The sequence below is a fragment of the Heterobasidion irregulare genome (genome assembly GCF_000320585.1).
Source record: "Heterobasidion irregulare TC 32-1 unplaced genomic scaffold scaffold_04, whole genome shotgun sequence".
Lineage (NCBI taxonomy): Eukaryota > Fungi > Basidiomycota > Agaricomycetes > Russulales > Bondarzewiaceae > Heterobasidion > Heterobasidion irregulare.
The window spans coordinates 1,277,436-1,295,839 of record NW_009258200.1 but is presented as its reverse complement, the minus strand read 5'-3'; the positions used below and the strand labels follow the sequence as shown (position 1 = coordinate 1,295,839).

The following is an 18,404-nucleotide window of genomic DNA, read 5'->3' as shown; positions in this document are numbered from 1 at the left end:
CGGCGGGTTGTCCGTTATTTGGTCACACAAAGGACCCCGGGCACTGAGCTCTAAAACAATATCTATTATTTCCAGCCCTGCATCTATTCGCTCAGCTCGCGAGGTAGCACGGTATATACATCAATGTCAGCGCAGCACGCGGCGCGCTTATGCAGAAAGCCTTATGAAGCCGTATCAACGGCTGCCCCCCTCGATGGAGGTGAGCTGAATCAGACCCATCATTGACTTTCGCTCCAAGAGTGGCTCTGCGGCCCTCTGACACTGTCGATCAGCGGGCGACCGTGACTTGCGTTACGCACAAGCCCCCCTGTGAGCGGTTGGCTGGAGCGATCTGAATATGCACGGTGAAAGCGAAGGGGAAGACGGGGCTGGAAGGAGCTGCGGGCTGTGGCTGGACGGGCTGAGAAAGGGCTGAGAAACGTAAAGTGGGGTGCCAGGACCAAACAAGGACCAACAAGCTGGGATTGTGTTCTCATTGCTGGCCTCCCTGACTTGCCTCCGCTCGCTCTCCCTTCAATCTCTCTCCCTCCATCCCCCCACTCGTCCAGACAAGCCCCCTCACTGCATGCAACAATGCAGACCGCAGTCCAACATTTTCCTCTACATCTCGCGCCCCCATACTCCAGACAATCCATTAGTAGCGCCGTCAACATGAATTCAAACGGTCTCCCCACGCCCCCAATCGCCACCCGCAAGCGCAAGCGCGCCCATCAATACACCGTCAGCTACTCCGAAGTCCACGAGGTCGATAGCGAGGGCAGACTCAGAGAAGTGATCGTCATCGACGACACTCCCCCACCTACGGCTTCTCCCGCTACCACTACTCACACCAACGGCTACTCTGCATCCTATCAGCCCCCAACATACACGGCACCGATAAGGACAAGAGCCCGTGCAGCCGCAGAGGCATTGGCACTCTCTGCCAGCACCTCATCCGCCGTCATCTCAGCCCCGGCAGTCAAGAAAAGAAGGCGGGACAACGGCGAGGACGCAGGTACCATCACTAGGAAGCCAGCACCTTTGGCAGCCCATGCTGTACCGAATAACACATCTTGGGCTCCTGCCACTGGCGCGGACGTATGCTCTGTTCAATGGGTCTGGAGTGATGAGTTATGCTGACCGCATCGCTTCGTAGTCATCAAAGTCTGCTGCTCCGTGCGACGATAAAGAAGGTCACTATATTATTGTCCCCGATGACATTATTTATAAACGATGTGAGCACCCACAAGTCTGACTGGACGACGTTGAGGCTCAGACGTAACGCGATTGCGTTAGATCGGACCGTCCGATTACTGGGTCAGGGCACATTTGGCAAGGTGGTGGAGGGCGTCGATGTCACCAACGGTCAACGAGTCGCGATCAAGATCATCCGCGCCATCCAAAAATATCGAGACGCAAGTAAGATCGAGGTTCGAGTCCTCCAGAAGCTCAAAGAACGTGATCCTATGAATCGACAGTAGGTGTCGAGCATTTTGCTTGATCGCTCGATATCTCACCCACCGCTGCTACAGCAAATGTATACATCTTTTGCATTCGTTCGACCATCGGAACCACATCTGTCTCGTCACAGAGTTGCTTGGGATGTGTGTATATGATTTTCTCAAGGAAAATGACTTCGCCCCGTTTCCTCGACACCACATCCAAGACTTTGCGCGACAGCTGCTGGGAAGTGTTGCTTGTAGGTTGCCCTTTCTCCACACCAGATTGTTTTCAATGTTCATTGTCTCTTGCATATAGTCTTGCATGACCTGCATCTAATCCATACGGATCTCAAGCCAGAAAATATACTATTGGTGAACAACGGTTTCAGAACGGTGTCAGTGCCTGTGGCCGGTAAGGTAGGAGTCCGATATCTCTCACGTGCTATTCGTCTGTCATGCTGACTGAAGGACAGCGAAATGGAAAGACGAAACGTATCCTGGATTCGACGGATATTCGGCTTATAGACTTCGGATCAGCTACATTCAATGATGAATATCACTCGACCGTTGTGTCGACAAGGCATTATCGAGCGCCTGAGATCATACTCGGTACGTAGTACTTGACGATATTGTGCGTCGATCTCACCTGGACGCCCAGGTCTTGGCTGGTCATACCCCTGCGATGCATTCTCGCTGGGCTGTATTCTGGTCGAGTTTTACACTGGGATCGCCTTGTTCCAGACACACGACAATCTCGAGCACCTAGCGATGATGGAGATAGTCATGGGCAAGATGCCTGATCGCCTCGCTCGTCAAGGTGCGAGGTGTAAACCGGAGTTCTTCAAGGAGGGCAATAAGCTAGATTGGCCGAAGCCGAAAGCCTCTAGGCAAAGCAAGAAGGATGTGCGAGCGACACGCAACCTCCATGTACGTCATTCGCTCTTGCAGTGATACTGACTTATGGATTAACAACAGCCAATTCAGGACATTGTTCCTCCAACGGACACTATCAACCGACAGTTCTTGGATCTTGTTCGCAAACTCCTTGCTTTTGATCCCAACACGCGTATTTCGGTGCGGGAGGCACTCAATCATCCGTACTTTGCGCAATCTGTGCCACATGAGCTCTGATGTACCCCATTGTATGTTCGATACTTCCTATTCCCATGCTTTGTCGATGTCATTTTCCCACTCTTAGTCCGCCCTCACCCTGATCTCCTCTCCTCTTTTCTGCGCCATGATGTCATTTCTTTGATCTCGTATTCCGTCTAGTTGGACGGGGGGGAATTTAACCTGTGTTTCGTTTTCGGTCTCTGGCATTGAATCATGTACCCTTACTCGCTCGTTCGCCTACCGTCCACGTCTGCAATAATGCACTTGCATCTCTGTCTCTCCCTGTCGGTTACTCGCCCATACATTATACACCTTCATTTGCTGCTGTGTCATCTCGTACTCCTTCGCTTTCCTTTCCTGTTTTCCTCCCCTCCTCCTCCGCTGTTCTGCGTAATTTCGTTTTACTTGGTTCAAATTTCCTCATGTCGATGTTCGCATTGGCGTGGCTCTGTTTATTGTGGATCGTAGGATCTCCCTTCCACTTTCCTCTCTCATCCTGATTGTCACTTATATGTGTACTTTTCCCTGTCTCAGCCATCCTAGATGAGTGAATCGAAGACACTTACCCCGTCGTGGGTATATCCAAGTGCCTGCTGAGGAGGATCACGCCGACTAGATAAACCTGCAAGTCCAGGCCCTAGGCTCTCGAATCTAAATCAGAGCATCGCAAACGTGCGCGGTGGAACAGCAACTGCGTTTTGGGCTGTCAAGGGGTTACCTACATCTGGTATTAATAGATGGAAAGGTAGGTATGGTCTCACGAGCTGTAGTGGCATCACAAAGCTCCGTTGTAGGTCATCGGAACCGGTTGTTGCGCATACGGGACTGACATAGAAGATGAATGCAAGATTCTCGGTACATATGTACAGACTCATGGCTCTGGAGTCTATGTAAAGATATCCTGGAAAGACGCATCTATCAAAGATTTCTGAGACAGCAGAACAGATTTGACCTACCAATTCGACCGATCGTCTCATGCCTCGGGACAACGCCTAAGCAGTGGGACTCCAGCGCCCAGCATCCACCGCGGCGAACGCGGCTTGCGATATGAGCCTGGCTCCGAGCATAGCACCAAGTAAATCTCTAGTCCAGACACAGCAGTTATTTGTTCTCGACGCTTTGACAAGGACGACGTCGCGAGCTAGCTTGAGGGTCTCGTCTCGCTGTGCGCGCGAGAACTTTCCCAACACGAACAGCTCGTGCTTGATTTCTGCGGACGGGCGAATCTCGGCGAAGGGCGAGTAGTGTCCATATCCACCGACCCCTCCTGTCAGCTGAACGACTTGCACGACAAGGCGCCCGTCGACGACAGCATTCGTCCATTAGAGTTGCACATGTCGGTCGCCGACTCCCGAAAAGGACAGGCCATTGGCTTGGACGTAGACTTCTTTTTCCGAGTCGTCATCGGGATATAACGTGTGTACGCTGTTCATGAACCGAGGGGGGGTTAGTCATGATGGCAGCAGTTGGATATCGCGGTGTTTGAGAGTCCGCCGTATCGCGCAGCATGCACAATGGTAGCTCGAAATTCGAAAATCGCGTCGCGCACACGGATGTGCGGCGAGCGGGCAACTAATACCCTCTCCTAGCTTTTCAACTCAGCGCCGGGGATGCAGCCTGATGCAGCGTTCTGTTGCCGGAACACACTTACGTTGTGCCTTTTCAAGATATCAGTGTTGCAGCAATACAAATGAATCCTATCCTACAAGCCAGCAAAGCCAGAATGAAAACGTGAACATGGACCAATCTATGCCCTGCGGACTACGTGTGCACTACGAAAGCAACCAATGACCATCGAGAAGCGCGCCCCAAATGGGACTCAAACTCAGCAACCAAACAATCAGACAAGCTTAGCAAGCGCAAGCGTGTTCTTGCCGACGTCGGTAGAGAAGTACGCGTTCTTGAGGAAGACATCGCCCACCAACCACTCCTGCGCGCCCCCGATTTGACCAGAGGAGATGCCGGAGACACAGTCACCTGTGGGGTCGTTGGCGTTGACCGGGGAGAAAGCAAGGTCGCGGGGATCGATCGCAAAAGAGGTTCCGCCGAATGAGAAAGCGATGGAGGTCGTAGTGGTGCATGGGATCGTGAAGCCGCCTTGGCCGTCAGACGCCGCACCGGGGATGGCCTTGTGGACAGCAAGGGCATCGGCAGGGGGAGCGACGATGAGGGTTGTGCCGGTGTCGAGGATGGCAGTACGGCCTGTGAGCCCGAGGTCCTGGCCATCGGCAGTCACGGCATCCATGCTGGCTTCCCAGAAGCCTTGTTTATTCACGTTGGCTAGATTGACGAGTGTGGCAGAGTCGAACTTTGAGGCATCCAAACCGCCGAACGTGATCTCTCCGTCGTTCTTCTGATCCGCGAGACGGGAAATTTTGTACGAGGTGATGGCTTCCGTGACAAGACCGGCTTTGGCCAGAGACTCGATGGGGGTCAGGGTTTGTTGTTCCGAAAGAGTCTGATGAGAATAAAGATCAGAATAGAGACAGCGGCATGACAGATGAATCAAGGCGTACACTCTGTGCAAGGCCCATGAGACCATCAAACGGAACGGAGTTAGATGCAAAATCATTGGTCTCCTGGAGTGCAACACCGAATGTGTGCGCCGCGAGTGCAAGACCGGCAACAGTGATATCATCCGTGACGATGTCGCCCGCAACCGCGCCAGTGCCGTAGGTTACCTGGAACGGTGCGTTCGTGTCCTTAAATGACGAAGATGACTTGGCTCCCAAAAAGACGTGGTTACCCTAGGGACGTTCCAAAAATATGATGCCAATCAGCTGGCTGCTATTTATGAAATAAAGCACATGGGTATACGCACGCATCCGCCACCAGCCGTGGATGTGCAGCCTTCGGCGCCGACCCAAAGGTCAGCGGATCCGGAGTCCATGAGCAGCTTAAAATCACGGGGTGGAGTGCCCATTTGGACGGTAGCAATATAGCCGACATCGTTAGCCTCGATGTCCAGACCAAGGGAGTTGGCGGTTGCAGGTGTGTTTGCCGCAGTGAGGCCACCTTGCTGAGCGGCTTGGATGTCGATCGGGGAGACACCAGCGGACGTTGAGTTGGAGCCTGCCGCACCTGCAGCATTATTTGCAGCGGCGGCTGTGCCGGCACCGGCAGCGGCGGCGGCGGCGGCACCGGCAACAGCAGCGGCCTTCTTGCCACCCTTCTTGCCCTTGGCCTTAGCAGCGGCAGTAACAGCAGCACTGGAAAAGGGAATTACCAGTCAGTAGGACAAAAAAAACCGACAGCTCGGACCCTCACGTCTTGGCACCGGTGAGTTTGGCCTTCGCGTTGTTGATCACGGCACTAATGCCCTTGCTGATACCGCCCAGACCATTACGGTTGTAACGCGTCTCGAGGACGGAGCGGCGCCGAATGTCTTCATCTGCGACGGTCATGCGTTTAGCGATGGAAGAGACGAGTTCCTCGCTGGAGGGGCCGGCACGGCCGGTCATTCGCGCCAGACGGCGGTGTGACCGGTTGATGTGCTGCTGGAGGAGCTGGAGGAAGACGAACGGGTTCAAACAGACTATTACGAATGGACAGGGAAGACGGGACACGCACGACCTGGGGATGGACGCCGTCCCTTGGGCCATGGACTCGTTTGAGGGGGAGAGTTACCATGCCACTGTTCTGACGCTTCAAGGGAGCCGCATCAACGGCGGAAAGGGCGACGAGAAGGCTTGCCAGAAGCAGCGTGAAGGAGAGACCGAGCTGCATGACGGTGACTCAAGATAGGACGGTGGAGAATGAGGGACCTGAATGAAGGGGAGGGGAAATCCTTAAAAGCCTGCGGTCTAGCACAGTGAAGGGAAGACTGGGATAGAGGAGAAAGATGAAAAGAAAGGCTCTGCCTCGGAAGAGAGTAAAGGGAAAGAGTCCACCAAGCACAGGAAGGTGATGGGAGGAGAGAGAAGAAGGCGGGGGAGCTTATAAAGGATGGGCATGGCTGCGGAGTGAGTATTTCCAGGGGCGCGGTTGTCCTTGAGTGATTCTTGGACGAAACAACGCGGCGGAACCCTCCTCAGCTCGCCAGAGTCGTTGTTGTCCAGACAATACGATCTCTCCACGTGCGGGGCTACCGCGATCTCACGTGCATCCACGCCACAATTGTTCCCATCTTGCCTCTGGTGCGGTGCGCTTGACAGTCATATGCAACGACATCTGTGGCAGGCGGACGTCGCCCGTCCCGGCGGCTGATGGGTTTCTTTTTTGTTTGATGTCTGTGTGAATGGACGAGGAATGGGAATGGAGGGTCCAATGCGGTCGCCGGACGCGGGGGGCGGCCGGGCCGAGATATCGGGAGCGTGGAGGGAAGGGGATGGATAGCACCGTAGCCGGTGAACACTGGAAACCAGCCACGATGTCTATATCAGTCCGCCTGCGGGTGCGGCCTCGAGCATCGTACGCTGGTCGGCCCACGTTCGCGAACATTTACGCGCGACTTTGTGGCAGCTGAGCTGGGCCGACGCAGGCTGGAGCGAGGGCCACCGAATGTAAGCAGGCGCCGGGATGGAAATTCCGAGTGGTGTGACTTTTTGTGTGCTGCAATAAAAAGTGTTGCTGGCGGGATGGAGAGCTCAGCTTTCCGTCGTCCTCCGCGGTGCTCTCCTCTTCTTCACGATGGACCTCGTCTTGACCATCGCCGACGACTACCTCCTCGACGCCGTCTGGACCCGTCTCCACCCCGCTTCTTCTGCATGGCCCCGCGAATACATCCCTCGCCAGCTTCTCTCCCTTTCCGTCATCACCCTCCTCGGCATCTTCTTTCTCTATTTCACCTTCGCCGGCCTCTCTTACCACTATATCTTTAATCACGACATGATGCAGCATCCTAAATTCCTTAAAAATCAGGTCAAGCTTGAGATCCAATCTAGCATACGCGCTTTCCCTATGATAACTCTCCTCACCTTGCCTTGGTTCCAAGCGGAGGTCATGGGCTACTCAAAGTTGTACGATGACGTGGATCAGTATGGCTGGACATACTTCTTCGCGTCCATAGCAATGTGAGCCTCGGATTCCCTTTCTCGTCTGCCTTGAACTTAAGTTTCATAACCTCCGCAGGTTCCTGCTTTTCACCGATTATGGCATCTATTGGGTACATCGCCTACTCCATCATCCCTTGCTCTACAAGCACATCCACAAGCCGCATCACAAGTGGTTCAGTGCGTCTTCATCCCTTTGCCTATCCTCCCTTCGATCAAACTAACCATTCAACAAGTCCCCACACCTTTCGCGTCGCATGCGTTCCACCCTGTTGATGGATACCTCCAATCTGTCCCTTATCACATGTTCATCTTCGTTTTGCCCTTGCATCGGATACTGTATCTCGGCTTGTTCGTTTTCGTCAATTTCTGGAGTATCTTCGTGCGTCCATTTGTCCGCCGGTTTCCGTGTTCGAATTCCTTATTCTTGGCAGATCCATGACTCGGACATGATCACTGGACACCCGCTCGAGACGGTCATAAACGGACCAGCTCATCACACTCTCCACCATCTCTATTTCACTGTCAATTACGGCCAGGTCGGGCTCTACTTTTAGATTGGTCGTTCTCGGTTGCAGTGCTAACTTTTTGTTGTCCAGTACTTCACTTGGGCTGACCGCTGGGGCGGTTCTTACCGCCAACCCGCATCCGAGCTCGACCCTCTGTTAGAGGTGAAGGCGAGGCAGGAGGCGGAGCGCAAGGTCGCACTCGGCAAGGAACTCTAACCAGATCCTGGTGCCTTCGAAGGGGACGCGAGATGTTTATGAGCTCACCTATACAGTTTATCTATCTGGATTGTGCTTACAGCCAGGGAGGGTTAAAATGCTCCCTGAAGCTACTAATTAGACGATTCATATAATCGAAGGACAACGACCCACTTCATATATTTGGACGGGGTTGGCTGATCACACTGAGAAACAATATCTTTCTTTCATCACAATTAAGTCAGCAGTTCAAGTGAGCCAATGGCGCGCAACGAAGGTTTTTTCATCCACGGATACACTACATGACTAGGACTTGGCCGCAAACAAGCATACGAAGGGCAACATTCGGATCCGTGATGGTTGATACAATGCACAAAACAGGGAGATGCGACAAGCAATTATTGGAGCCGCACTGACAGGAAAGCTGGAAAAGAATACATGGCATATTTACCGCTTTGCAGGCCTCTTTTTTACTTCATCGTCTTTTATCGCGTGTAACATGACTTTGTTCGGGTGTCCAGGCGTCGCGCCCGAGAGGCCCTTGGACCAGTCGTAGGAGACAGCGTAGGCGAAGATGGTGCCAGTGCGATTGAATGCAGAAGCGGTGACTGGACCCGGGCAGGGGTCGAAGGCTGTGAACATAAATCATGAATCAGGGCGTTGTGTGTATAATAGGACGCGCATGGAAACGTACTCTTCAAGCGCGAGCGCGCATCCTTGTCCCAGTAGTTGATAGTCCCATCAGAGCCTGATTAGATGTCGCCGTGAGTTCAAGGATAAATTCACAATTTCAGAGGCATTCCGCACCACATGTTGAGAATGTGCCGTGCACCGGGTGGAAATTGATATCATTCACAGCAAAAACGAGAGCTTGGTCCTTCGTGTTGAGCCCTTGATCTCGACGGTGGCACTTGAAGGAAAAGTTATTCCTGCGAAGAGCGTCAACGATGACGAGAGAGGAGGGAGCGTGTGCAGACAAACTGAGAGTCTTTGTCGTCCACGTATCTGGGAAACAGGTTGTGAGATCATGTCGAGAAAAGATCTGCGAAGGATGCCTACTGAATTGCGACGCGTCCTTCAACAGTACCGACCGCGAAACCATTGCTAGATGGGAAACAGGACACCACTCGGGTTTGCCACTTTAGGGGAGAAATCATGGTCTAACCAAGAAGTCAGAATTTCGGCGACAGGGGAAAACAAAGCGTTGTAGACCTTGTATGGTGTGACTGGGCTCGAGGACAAGTTGAATATTTGGATATGCCGTTCAGCTGTGCCAACGACGAGAAGGGGGTAGGCGACATCGAACGAATAGCAGCGCTCCGGCAGCTGGACTGTCGAGATAGGATTCGCACTTCGCAAATCCCAATACTTCGGCAAACATTACGTGAGTTCAAATTTCGACCCAGGAAGCGACCCATACACACTTTGAGGGTCTTATCCCAGCTGCCCGTCGCAAGAATGCCACCCTGGGGAGTGTCGATCCATTTCACGACCTTCACTGGCGCGTCGTGTTGAGCCACCTGCTGCGACTGTCCACTCTGGATGTCGTACAACCTTGCAGCGTTATCGCATCCACCGGATATGATTTTGTTTCCTTCCTAAGCATACACGGAAGGTCGCCGCAGTAAACGTCAACGTCCGTCGCATCAATGAGCACCCCTCACGTACCTTGTTCCAGCATACACTCAAGACGGGACCTTGATGTCCATACATTGCCTTGCCTTGGGTCTGTCCATTGGCTCCTACCTCGTAAATTCGAACATTATTGTCCCAGCTGCCCACAGCAAGGTAATCTGCTAGCGGAGAAAACGAAAGTGAAGAGATGGAGTCGGGAGGAGGATCAACAACTTCGACATCCTTGTCAGTTGTGTTCGAAACGTTTGTAGACGTCGATGCCGCTCCAAAGAAGGACATAGTTGTGTGAAACAAGATGGGTAGACCTCTGGGAGAGGAGACAAGGTCACGCGACCGTGGCCAAGCTCCGCATCAAAACGACAAGCCTGGGACTCGAACCCAGAATCTCTAGCTAACCACATTATAACCGGAAACTAGCGCGTTAACCATTACGCTAGCCTGCCTAAAAACTAACTAATTAAAAGACATATATCTGGGCATTTTTTGAATCTATACTACCACTTGATTGGGGTTTTCCCATACTTATACTGCTACTAGTTTTTGTCCCTGACTTTATATTAAAATAACCTGTTGTATAGTGATGCACTTATAATAGCTTTATATATAAAAATATAATATAAAATAGACAAAAAGCTAGCTTTACTAGAATATTAAAGGACTTTTGTGAGTTGTGAGACAAAGTGCAAGGTGTTATGATTATGACTTATTGGGCCTTTATGACAGTCTATCTGATATGGTCATTATAACTATTAAGTGGCCTTATGGCATAAGGTGTACACAAAGATACAGGGATTGTTCTTTGGTCATCCAATTCTAGCAGACACACCCATTACTAGTTAAGTATCACAGGGTTATTGTATGGATAGCTGATGGAGGCTTACATACTTACTCATGGACATAGAGCTTCTTGTTTTCCTTGTCAGAAGAAGGCAAGCATAGAAGCAAGAGTAGTTATTCTTGGAGAGTAATGACTTAGAGAATACCTATGGTATATATATATAGGATTTTTATGCTCTTTCCTAAAGTAGTATAAAAGGCCCATAAAATAGGCTAAGGATCTTTAGTCTATTCTCTTTGTTTAGTACTGTCTCTCTATAGTACTACCTTGTTCCACTGTAGTCTTCAAACTATAGTCTTGCAATATTATTGACTTTTGTGCTATATATATAGTCAAGATCATTGTTCCACTTTTCCTCTTTGAGCAACCTAGGGAAGAACCTCCTACTCTTGGGGTTATTGAATGAGCAGTTCATAACACTAGAATAAACTCTTCTGCCCCTACCTTGCTTGAACTCTAGCTTGCTGCCATACTCTCTCTCACAACCTTACTTAGTGGGGAAATAGACCCTTATTAAGAAAGTATTGCTGCATATACTCTGGAGCAAGACCTAGGCCAAGACTAACCCCTCAGTGCCATATGTATAAACAACCAGTTTCATCACAATAATTGCCCCATCTGATAAGAAAGGAATCTTTGGTTCTATATAGACACCAATACAAATGTCCTACCCAATTATGCTCATATAAGAATAGGCATTACTACTTCACTTACCCTAATGGAACAAAGGAAGAGTTTTTTTGGAACAAAACAGAGAACCATTGAGACCTATTACCCCAGTATAGAGATCTGACACTGGTAATCCCTAATAAATTGGAGCAAGAGAAGTCTATTTCTCATTCAAACTCTAACTCATTACCAGACCAAACACCAATCAATACCTGAAACCAACCACCCACCAACATATCAGGACAAGCATCAGCTTCTACAAATACCCCTTCTATAACTATATAACCTTGAAGAGGAAAAGTCAAACTCCCAGACAATTACATAGGTGACTATATTGAATCTCAGAAATTCATGCTCCAATGTCTCCTTTTTTCATAGCAGAATCTGACTGGTATAAGACTGATTAGAACAGAATCTCCCTCATGCTTTCATGCATAAAATATGGCACAGTAAGAGCCTGGGCAGAAAACTTTCTCCTCAAAATAATAAGAGCAGACCCTCTTATAGGCTTGGGCACTTGGGCAAACTTCTTGACAAAGTTCAAGTTATAGTTTAGAGAGATTAGCAAAACTGATAAGGCATGAAGCATGCTCATGGCCTTTTCAGAAAAATGACAGTTGATGAGTACTCCAACCAATTCATTCTGATTGCTGCTAATGCCGATATCTCTGAAAAAGAGCAGGTTCCCTACTTCCAACGTGGCCTAGACCTACATGTCATAGATTATAATCTATGACAAAGAAGCTTAGCTAGATAACAACATCCAAAGTTGGGTTAATATAGCATGCGAAATAGATGAATAGCTTAGAGCAAGGAGTGCTCAAAAAGCCATCCTTGCTAACTCTACCTCCTTTCAAAGTGACTTCTTGAACCACTTCCACCTCCAACCCTTACTCTGCTATAACTCCACAAATGCCCCTTATAGGATAAACAACCAAGTTATAGATATGAATATTGATACTATACAAAAGTGAAATGCCAAAAGCCAAAAATGAAAATATGAGGGCAAGCAGACCATTTTGTATTATAACCATGGAAAACTAGGGCATTATAGCACTGACTGCTAACTTCCACACAGAGGCATTCAACCAATTTGAGGAAACTCAAAGAGATTTGTGGGAAAAACAGGGAGAACAAACCATATGGTTAATATTAAAAGTAAAGATGACATAGGACCCACTCTGGGAAACCAAGTAAGAATATATTGAGGAATGGAGGAGGGGAATGCTTATCACTATTACCAGTGGGTACCACAACCTAGTCATTCGATAGAACATCCAAATGCTTCTTCATTCAGATTACTCATACTGAACCATTAGTGACACATCATATTGCCTGATGGATAATGAGAGGACTAAGGTATTGCTTATACTGCTTGAGTCAGATCAGTCCTTAGTGAACTAGGTAAAGAGGAGCAGATCGACATTGTAATAAGACTCATAGAGCATTTTTCCTGACCTTTCCCTCACCAGTGAAGGTAAGAGGTCAAGCAAGGCTCAGATTTGAAATAGTAAAATATATTCATATTAGAGGAATAAACAGTTGTATCATCACTCTCATTTACTTAAATGTGCAAGTTTTAAACTGGACTCATTATGCTGGAGCAAAGATGGCCATCAACTTGGCATATAAAAGGATCATTGTAAATAAAGTATGGGTCAAGAAACATAGATTCCCCACATACTTGCTCAACCATCCCATTTGTATCTATAACATTGATGACACCATTAATAAAGCAGGTCTCATTTGATCTGCACTGTATGTGAACCTTATAATTTAGGATATCAATGGATAAACATACACTAAACATGTTCAAATGTTATTTCCAATCTGGGGAAAGACAACCTTATCCTAGAAACAGATTGGCTGAAATACCATGATCCCTCCATTGAGTGGAGACAATATGAAGTGAACTTTGATCAGTGCCCCCAAAATTGCCACCAGCTGTATGGGTTCACCAAGGCAAGAAAAGAACTGCCATAGAATAGCCAGTTAACAGGTGACAAGACACCATATTATAAGCTGTGGATTAACTTGCAACAATGCAATGATGAATGTCTCTAAGGGATATTGAAGGACATAGGTCTACACAACCACAGCAGGATGTTTGGTATCCAACTGGTAGCCTACATCAAAAGGAAAAGGCTTCTATGGGACATAAAGAAATATGCAGAGGAGAAGAAACAATATGCTTAAACAAACCCTGAGCTATTTCCTTTACCAAATGTACAAGAGCCATCTCTCTCAAACAATTCCTCAAGCATAGCTATTATAGAAAAACCCATTATTTGGAAACTAGCCCCAGAGCCATCAGGTTTTGCCAGCTTTAACCAGGACCTAGAAGAAGGGATTGTAGTTACTAACCTAAAAGAAAGGGTTCCCAAGGCATACCACAAATATCTTGACATCTTTAGTGAGCAGAAGTCACAACAACTTTTAAAACACACTTTCTAGGATCACACCATTGATCTTAAAGCTATGTTCAAACCTCAAATGCCCAAGATATACACGTTGAGTCCTAAGAAACATGATAAACTGGGAAAGTTTATTAAGGAACACCTTGCAAGAGGAACTATTCATAGGTCCACATCACCTAGTGCCACCTTATTCTTCTTTATAGGCAAAAAGAATAGAAAACTGCATCTAGTACAAGACTATCACTACCTCAATACACACGCCATCCCAAATGTTTGCCCCCTTAAACTAATCTAGGAATTATTGGATGTAATTAAAGGAGCCATAATATTTTATTAAAATGGATGTACGATAGGGATATAATAATATATGCATTAAGAAAGGAAATGAGTGGAAGGCCACCTTTATAACCCCTTTGGGGTTATATAAACTAACAGTAATGTTTTTTGGCTTTACCAACTTTCCTGCAACCTTTCAAGCTATGATGAACATGATCTTCTGAGAACTCATCATAGCCCACAAAATAACCATATACATGAATGACATCCTTATTTTTTCCAAATCAATGGCAGAACATATCCTCATTTTGAATCAAGTTTTCTAAATCTTACACAATAATGAGCTTTACCTGAAACTGTGGAAATACAAGTTTTACAAAGAAAAACTGAACTATCTCAGTTACACAATCTCTAGAGACTATGTTGCTATAAAGGACTCTAAAATAGATGCCATAGAGGATTGGCCTATCCTATGCATAGTCTGTGATATTTACTCTTTCTTGGGATTAGAGAACTTTTACAGATAATTCATCAACAAGTTTTCACTTATCACCTGGCCCTTACACAACCTCACTAAGAAAGACAAAAAGTGGAACTGGACTGACAGGTGTCAAGAAGCTTTCAAACACCTAAAAAAAGCCTTTATTAGTCAACCTGTCCTAAACTACCCAGACCCAATGTGCCCCTGCAGACTTGTGGTAGATGCATTACTGATTGCCTATGGAGCCACACCCCTACAAGAAGGCAAGAACGGTGACTGGCACCCAGTGGCATACCTCTCTGGTTTGTTCTCACTAGCAGAACAAAATTATAACATCTATGACTGCAAATTACTTGCTATCATCAAAGCCTTGGAACACTGGATTTATTACCTCAAAGGATCCTGACACTTTTTGAGATCTAGATAGATCATAAAAACCTGGAATATTTCCAAACAGCCCATAATCTATCATAGGGACATGCCTGTTGGAGCCTTTATTTAAGCAGATTTGACTTTACACCCAGCCACAAAGCTAGGTTAACCAACCATTTAGATGCTCTGTTTAAGCATCTAGATCTAAGTGAGGAAGTGGAATCTGATAATAAGGCTCAAATTTTACTTCTAGCTAAACTTTTCAACAATTCAAATGAGACATTGGTAGAACCAAACCAAACTATGCACATAAAATCCATGGAAATCACCTCTTCGGACCTTATCTCCCTCATCTGACAGTTATGTTCAGAGCATGATGTATTGACAGATATGGCCCTTACTGAGTTGCTATGGTGATATACTAGAGGTGTATCTAAGTGCCAAGCACAATACCAAAACAACCTCTAATGCAAGGGGTGCTGGAGCTAGTATCTGATACACAAGGAATTGTTAGTGATAACTTTAGAAATTAATGGTGTTGTAAGAAGCAGCAAAGAGTGTGAGATTATAGCACCCAAATGGTTATGAGACTACACTGAACACTAACTGAATGTTTAGTTAGTCATGTTAGGGATTTGGTTGGTAATAGAAGGTAGTGTCGCAACCAACAATTACATACTTCAAGAGCCATATGGGACTCTGACAATATACGAGGGAGAACAAGGAGTATGAGTGAAAAAATGAGTATAAATGCAAACAAGGCTGAATGACAAGGATAACAAGAGTCGACAAGGATGATTTTAATAGTTGAGATGAGTGCAAATAAGCTCTGAACTGTGGGGTGCAAAAGCTGGTTTATTCCAGAGTTATATGTAAGTTTTTATAGTAAACTGAGCCCCTAAGTAAAATATTAAACAAGAAATGAGAGTAGATGTTGAACAGGCACCAAGCCCTAGCAAACAAAGAAGATAAGAAGGTAGGTGAGATGTCCATATAGGTTCTGAAGGTGATAAGGTAAAAGTTAATCAGTAATGGTGAACTCCTGACCATTTGGTATTTGTTGCCTAAGTATAGGTAGTAGGAACAGTCATTGGAAAACTAATTAAAATAAAGAAAAAGTAATGTATAACCAGGGTGGCCAAGTAATAGTGCAAGATCATGTTTGACTGACCATGCAGAAGTTAAGAAGATAAGCAATAAGGACTGACTGACTTATGGAGCACATTGGCTGACATGGACTACTGGCTCCAATCTTGTAAATACCTATTATAACACTCCTGTGCAGTTATGGTAAGTACATGAAGTATGGGTGAACTGACCCAAGTGCTGCTGAACATCCTTTGGTAGGTTGTGGTTAGTCAGGTAGGGACTGACCATGTTTGGTGTGAGTTGGCGTCTTCAGTACTTGTCTAGTGCTGGTCGGTAATGAGCATAAGTGTTCTCTAGGCACCAATACCCTACTTTTTGCAGCTTTTTAGTATTCTTTGACTGTTCATCATGCTTAGAACCAACCAATCCCAATCCATTTAGCAATCTCAGCTATTTGTCAGGTGCCAACTTTGCATTTAGACCTCTGCATAGTCATTTGGAGCTGTTCACAGTCATCCTATCTATCTATCATCACTCTCAGCAGTAGGGGCTCCCTGTAGACTATCATAGCCAATTGCTGATCAGTTTATTATGCTTCACATGGTCAGCACATTCAGTCAGCTTTGGTGTCCCAAATTGGAGGTGGCCAAACACTTTGTTGACTTAGAATAGATCTGCCTTTTGATCTATTATTGCTCTTATGCCTTTTGTTGACCTATCCTTTGTTATCTTCAGAGCTCCTGAGTTTCTAAATAGTTTACCCATGTGGCATGTGGTTCTTATCTCCAGGTCCATGTGGACTCACCTTTGCAATCTCTTGACTTTTTTTTAGACCCCAGAGTTATTGCTTCTTATCTTACAGTCAGTGTCCATAATATCACTCCCTTATCTTCTTTACCTTTGATAGCCCTTGGCATGCATTTCCAATTACTCTATGCCTCTGCCAATCTCCCTATCTTGTACCTGTTCAGACTTACTATAAAAGGGCACCCATGGCCTCACAATACATTAACTTTGGCTTTCTCCTTATTCTGATTTCATTTATGTGCTTGTGTCTATGAGACCTTGAGTCTTTACCTTCTGATCCTCATTTGCATTTTGCCTCTTTGTTTGTGTTGTTGCATTTAATTGCAGCCTTTCATCAAGTTTGTCATCCTCTGCCAGTGTCTAGTATGGCCTCACACCCATTCTTTCTCCTTTGCATCCTGATCAAATTCTGATCAAATACTAACTGACCAACCAACTGACCAACTGACTGACTAACTGACTGACTGACCAAGTGACCAACCAACCAAATATTTTGATTTTGGACTATACTCCAAACACTTTTAATATGCTTTCTTATTAGTTGTTGCTTAGCTAATAGTTCCTTGCACACTAAAACCAGCTCCTGCCTACCTGCGCTTGTAGAGGTGTTTCTTGGGTGTGTTTTGCACTTAAAGGCATTATTATTGTATCATTGGTATCTCCTTAAAGCTTCCCAAATACCTTCCTTAGGCCCTAGCATGAGTGCATGCTCATCATCTCCTCTCTGCTGAAATCCTGACTATTCTCAGTCAGTGGTTGGTGGCTATGAGTCAGAGTGGAAAAAATGGCATGGAAAATATGGTGGCATAAAAATGCCATATGTAAACAGGGTGTGTGGTATATAAATGTGGGAAAGAGTTGGCAATAAGTGATGGTGTGAAAAAAATAGCTGTGGTGTGGAAGATGGTGCAAAGGCATGGAAAATGTGGTACTGTGGCAAGTTACATGGGAAAAGAATTGGTAATGAGCAGTGGCATAAAAAGAAGTGGGCACATAGGAGAGATATGGCAAAGGCGAATAATCAGCAAGGAGATATCATAGAAAGGACCAGATTGGTGCACAAGAGAGACCAGGGTTGAGTTGGCAAAGCCCTGTGGCATGGCAACTGATTAGGTGAGGAAGTGGCTAAGGCCTAGAGTGCCTCAACTAGACACTGGCATGAGAGTATGTCAGCAAAGAGTGGTGGCACATATCATGGTCTCTGCTGAGCACACTGGCATGGGGCTTTATCAGGCGACCACAATAGTCTACTAATCATTGATTCTCTAGCAACTAAGTTCCTCATCACTATCCTCTTGCCACTTTGTCTCTTATATTGTCCCTTATCCCTATCCTGAAGGCAAAACTCACCAAATACATACCCTCCCTCCCAGATGGTGCTGCCAAATATAAGGATTACAAGGTCTACATCTGGAAAAACACCCCCTTGTATTAGCTCCGGATTATATCTAATATTATCTAAAAGCATCTAAAAATGTTAATAGCATTTAAAAGCATCTAATTTCCCAATTGGGAGCAACACATTGTGAACATTGGATTGGTTTCTAATTTCATGATATTAGCACTAATTCTATACTAAGAATTCTTTAAT

General features: G+C 46.7%; 6 protein-coding genes across 6 annotated transcripts; 3 read left to right on the top strand and 3 right to left on the bottom strand.

Annotated features, from left to right (window-relative positions):
• The first annotated feature begins 480 nt into the window (after nucleotides 1-480).
• Nucleotides 481-3,070, top strand: HETIRDRAFT_439499 (uncharacterized protein). The gene is made up of 9 exons (XM_009546855.1): nucleotides 481-1,077; nucleotides 1,136-1,214; nucleotides 1,276-1,456; nucleotides 1,512-1,678; nucleotides 1,738-1,838; nucleotides 1,895-2,030; nucleotides 2,080-2,348; nucleotides 2,406-2,563; nucleotides 2,620-3,070. Exons 1-8 carry the CDS (start codon nucleotides 574-576, stop codon nucleotides 2,550-2,552), a joined length of 1,584 nt encoding a protein of 527 aa, XP_009545150.1. The 5' UTR covers nucleotides 481-573; the 3' UTR covers nucleotides 2,553-2,563; nucleotides 2,620-3,070.
• Nucleotides 3,071-3,526: 456 nt separating this feature from the next.
• On the bottom strand, nucleotides 3,527-3,967 carry HETIRDRAFT_107006 (uncharacterized protein; the record flags this gene model as incomplete). The annotated part of the gene is made up of 2 exons (XM_009546854.1): nucleotides 3,527-3,808; nucleotides 3,869-3,967. The coding sequence occupies 2 exons, from the start codon at nucleotides 3,965-3,967 to the stop codon at nucleotides 3,527-3,529; spliced, it is 381 nt and encodes a 126-aa protein (XP_009545149.1).
• A 202-nt stretch (nucleotides 3,968-4,169) lies between these two features.
• Nucleotides 4,170-6,429, bottom strand: HETIRDRAFT_148451 (aspartic peptidase). Its single transcript, XM_009546853.1, has 5 exons — nucleotides 6,105-6,429; nucleotides 5,802-6,040; nucleotides 5,356-5,743; nucleotides 5,051-5,281; nucleotides 4,170-4,992 (listed from the first exon to the last, which is right to left on the bottom strand). Exons 1-5 carry the CDS (start codon nucleotides 6,258-6,260, stop codon nucleotides 4,375-4,377), a joined length of 1,632 nt encoding a protein of 543 aa, XP_009545148.1. The 5' UTR covers nucleotides 6,261-6,429; the 3' UTR covers nucleotides 4,170-4,374.
• A 734-nt stretch (nucleotides 6,430-7,163) lies between these two features.
• HETIRDRAFT_314892 (uncharacterized protein) lies at nucleotides 7,164-8,250 on the top strand (the record flags this gene model as incomplete). Its single annotated transcript, XM_009546852.1, has 5 exons — nucleotides 7,164-7,546; nucleotides 7,605-7,705; nucleotides 7,762-7,907; nucleotides 7,960-8,064; nucleotides 8,125-8,250. 5 exons carry the CDS (start codon nucleotides 7,164-7,166, stop codon nucleotides 8,248-8,250), a joined length of 861 nt encoding a protein of 286 aa, XP_009545147.1.
• A 221-nt stretch (nucleotides 8,251-8,471) lies between these two features.
• On the bottom strand, nucleotides 8,472-10,150 carry HETIRDRAFT_439495 (uncharacterized protein). The gene is made up of 8 exons (XM_009546851.1): nucleotides 9,898-10,150; nucleotides 9,654-9,827; nucleotides 9,442-9,597; nucleotides 9,289-9,389; nucleotides 9,211-9,234; nucleotides 9,037-9,158; nucleotides 8,924-8,977; nucleotides 8,472-8,861 (listed from the first exon to the last, which is right to left on the bottom strand). The coding sequence occupies exons 1-8, from the start codon at nucleotides 10,141-10,143 to the stop codon at nucleotides 8,677-8,679; spliced, it is 1,062 nt and encodes a 353-aa protein (XP_009545146.1). The 5' UTR covers nucleotides 10,144-10,150; the 3' UTR covers nucleotides 8,472-8,676.
• A 3,042-nt stretch (nucleotides 10,151-13,192) lies between these two features.
• Nucleotides 13,193-13,354, top strand: HETIRDRAFT_54795 (uncharacterized protein; the record flags this gene model as incomplete). Its single annotated transcript, XM_009546363.1, has 1 exon — nucleotides 13,193-13,354. A coding segment is annotated over one exon (162 nt), but the record flags the coding sequence as incomplete, so codon positions are not given.
• Between the last annotated feature and the right edge of the window lie 5,050 nt (nucleotides 13,355-18,404).